This window comes from Anneissia japonica, unplaced genomic scaffold, assembly GCF_011630105.1.
Source record: "Anneissia japonica isolate Jap-2015-1 unplaced genomic scaffold, ASM1163010v1 scaffold581_len1011336_cov187, whole genome shotgun sequence".
Taxonomy (NCBI): domain Eukaryota; kingdom Metazoa; phylum Echinodermata; class Crinoidea; order Comatulida; family Comatulidae; genus Anneissia; species Anneissia japonica.
The window spans coordinates 958,550-962,075 of NW_022723686.1; the positions used below are offsets into that span (position 1 = coordinate 958,550).

A 3,526-nucleotide genomic window follows, 5' to 3' on the forward strand; every position below is an offset into this window, starting at 1 on the left:
GTGAGTTTCCTATGAAAGCGTGTTCGCCAATGATCAGATTGCAGATTGCCTTATATTCCATATTGTGTTTATCAACCAATCACGGCCTGGAATGGTAAGCTTTGCGGCTAATAAATGCGTCTGCACGAGTCTAGTTGGTAGCAAAAAATCAGCTGTTTTGTGGTGCTTGCAATGGTGGGTGGTCTCTCTCTCTGAGAGAAAAGCAATGTACATTTCGTGTCAATGTACTGTAATACAGGCTGGCCTACACGAAGACGAACCAATTATAGGCTGGCTGGGTACGTGTGTGTAGGCTTAGGCCTAGCTCAGATTTTACAGGAAATGTAGGCTACAAGTTGCTTTACAATCACAGTGATGGCCATCGCTGAAGCCTCAATTTGCATACATCACCCTATATAAGAGTTTAAGGTCATGATGTACAGTATGGGCTTTTGTTGATAGCAGAGGCTTCGAGGGTTTGTGCACGTGGAAGATTAAGGGAAAACCTAGCTACATGGGCTCTATACAGGGAACAGTGAATTTCACTGTTCCCTGGCTCTAGAGTACACGGATATATATACTAGTTTTTAAAGATAGTTGCTAATAACATTTTTATTTATTTAATTTTAACAAATTTTATGAGGGTGGTCCAGTCCATCCAGCTGAAGCTGATCATAAGGTACCATCAGTACACAGTACAACAAAGGAAAATATGAATAAATTAACAGTAATAAACAGTCGGTAAATTTAAACTACAGTTACTAGCCCTAATGATACAATCAATAAACATTATATATATGTGGGTGTGTATGTGTAAAATAAAAATATGTATGAGAAAAAAAGTTACAGTAGTTCCCTGCACATTGCTTATGTTATTTCAAGTTAAATCTTATGTATCTTATATATATATATATCTTATATATATATATCTTTTCGTATCCTTATACCGCGAGTTCCGACTTTTAACAGGAAGTAGATGCTAAACAATTACGTAATGGACCACTCGCTGAATACGGGCGCTCGAATTTTCCACGATTATTTTCCGCGGAAATAACGCAGGCAAGAGTAGGTAATATCTGGATGGTACTGTATATATATATATATTGAAAATATTGAAAATGTAGAACTTGTCGAACTGGGTATTATCACTCTACAGACTGTTTCATGCTAATGGAATCTTCAGGAGTGAGAGAATACAAGGATTGTGCGAGTATTATGAATGTTAAGACAGGTGAAAATGCAAATGAGTTAATTGTTTTTAAGTAGGTATTTGTTGCTGTGCCTGTATTTAGACAATAGCTCGGTTCTGGTGGGTTGTACCAGATTATTTGTCTGCTTCTATTTTTCTTTGAAGATTTTGGTTGTGGAGGCTGGTATTATTCCATTTTGTGCTGGAATCCGCTGTTTTGTACAGCTTGTTCGTAGTCAGGGGCGGCCTGATGGAATGATTCACTGGAATCAGATATATATATAAAAACCGCTGAGCCTGAAGAAAGAAATGAAACCTATGGTTTCAAGACTTCAAAATACCCACCTCAGCTTGACGAAATGAAGCTCTTCGAAGACGATGTCTTAAAAATGGTCGAAGACGTGGAATTCCGCCACACGAAATGCGCTTTCCTAACCAAACTTCTACAAAGTAACTAAAGAAGAGTATGACAAACTCATGCATGAAAACATCACCTCGTCATATGAGAAAGCAAAAGAAGGAAGCACCCACGAAATCAACAACGTAGCCAAAGCAATTGCTACAAAACTTAAATTCGAGGACCGAATGGAAACCATTGCTGAAAAAGAGGCTTTTATAACACTCAAAGATCATAAAGAAAACTTCCTAAATAAACCAAGCTGCAGACTCATAAACCCATTAAAATCAGAAACCGGACTCATAAGCAAGACCATCCTCGACCGGGTAAACCGTGACCTGCTCACAAAAACCCAAATGAACCAATGGAAAAACACCGCACTGAATGTCACAAATCAAGCAGCACATTCATCTCCTTTGACATCGTGGAATTCTACCTATCCATCACAAAAAAATTGTTAACAGATGCGATCCAGTACGCACGAAAGTACACCAGCATCTCCGAACACGAAGCAAATATCATCATGCACTCCCGAAAATCAATATTGTTTGGTAACGATTCAACATGGACCAAGAAAAACTCGGATGACATGTTTGACGTTACAATGAGAAGCTTTGACGGGGCCGAAATATGCCAACTTGTCAGATCCTTCGTCCTCTCCTCCCTCATCCCAATACTCGGCAAAACCAAAGTCAGTCTCTACCGAGATGATGGCCTCGCCGTCATGAACAGTTCATCACCAAGACAATGCGATAAAATGAGGAAAAATATTATATCTATCTTCCACGCGTTCGACCTCCGCATCACCATACAGGCAAACATCCACACCACCAACTTCCTCGATGTCACACTCAGCCTACAAAATGGGTCCTTCAAGCCTTACAGCAAACCAAACAACCAGCTACTCTACATCAACAGCAAATCCAACCATCCCCCATTTATCCTGAAACAAATTCCCGCATCTATTAACAGACGCATATCCAATATATCTGATTCCAGTGAATCATTCCATCAGGCCGCCCCTGACTACGAACAAGCTCTACAAAACAGCGGATTCCAGCACAAAATGGAATACCAGACTCCACAACCAAAATCTTCAAAGAAAAATAGAAGCAGACAAATAATCTGGTACAACCCACCATTCAACAAAGGAGTGAAAACCAACATCGGAAAATCATTCCTTAACCTGGTCAAAAAGCATTTCCTGAGTGGCAACATTTTAACATAAGCTCTTTAACAAGAACAATGTCAAAGTCAGCTATAGCTGCTCAAGAAACATGGGCAGTATAATCAAAGCCCACAACAAACAGCTTCTGGTTGCTAAGCAACAACAGCCAAAAACTCTCTGCAATTGCAGGAAAAAAGATGAATGTCCACTCTCTGGAAATTGCCTCACCTCATCCACCATCTACAAAGCCACTGTCTACTCAAATGATGACAAAAAATGCTACATCGGGCTCACTGACACACCGTTCAAAACCCGATACACAAACCACAAATACACTTTTAACACCCCCAAACACAGAAACAGCACCGTACTCTCCAAATACGTATGGAAATTAAAAGATAGCAACACACCCTACAACATTAAATGGTCTTTCATCGACAGAGCATCGGCTTACTCCCCCAAAAACAAAACGCTGCAACCTGTGCATAACCGAGAAACTTCACATAATATATTCAGAAAACAGTCAACACTAAACAAAAGAACCGAGCTATTGTCTAAATGCAGGCACAGCAACAAATACCTACTTAAAAACAATTAAATCATTTGCATTTTCACCTGTCTTAGCATTCATAATACTCGCACAATCCTTGTATTCTCTCACTCCTGAAGATTGCATTAGCATGAAACAGTCTGTAGAGTGATAATACCCAGTTCTACAAGTTCTACATTTTCAATATTTTCAATATTTACGCTCTGCATAATATATCTGAATGTATGTATATGTATATCTGTA

General features: G+C 39.3%; 1 protein-coding gene across 1 annotated transcript in view; it reads left to right on the forward strand.

Moving 5' to 3' along the window:
• The first annotated feature begins 2,088 nt into the window (after window positions 1-2,088).
• The window catches only part of LOC117112339, a 14,553-nt gene continuing 13,115 nt past the window's right edge, over window positions 2,089-3,526 (forward strand). Inside the window, exon 1 of the mRNA XM_033255414.1 lies at window positions 2,089-2,677. Coding sequence (XP_033111305.1) covers window positions 2,089-2,677 — 589 coding nt within the window. The remainder of the gene's footprint in view (window positions 2,678-3,526) is intronic.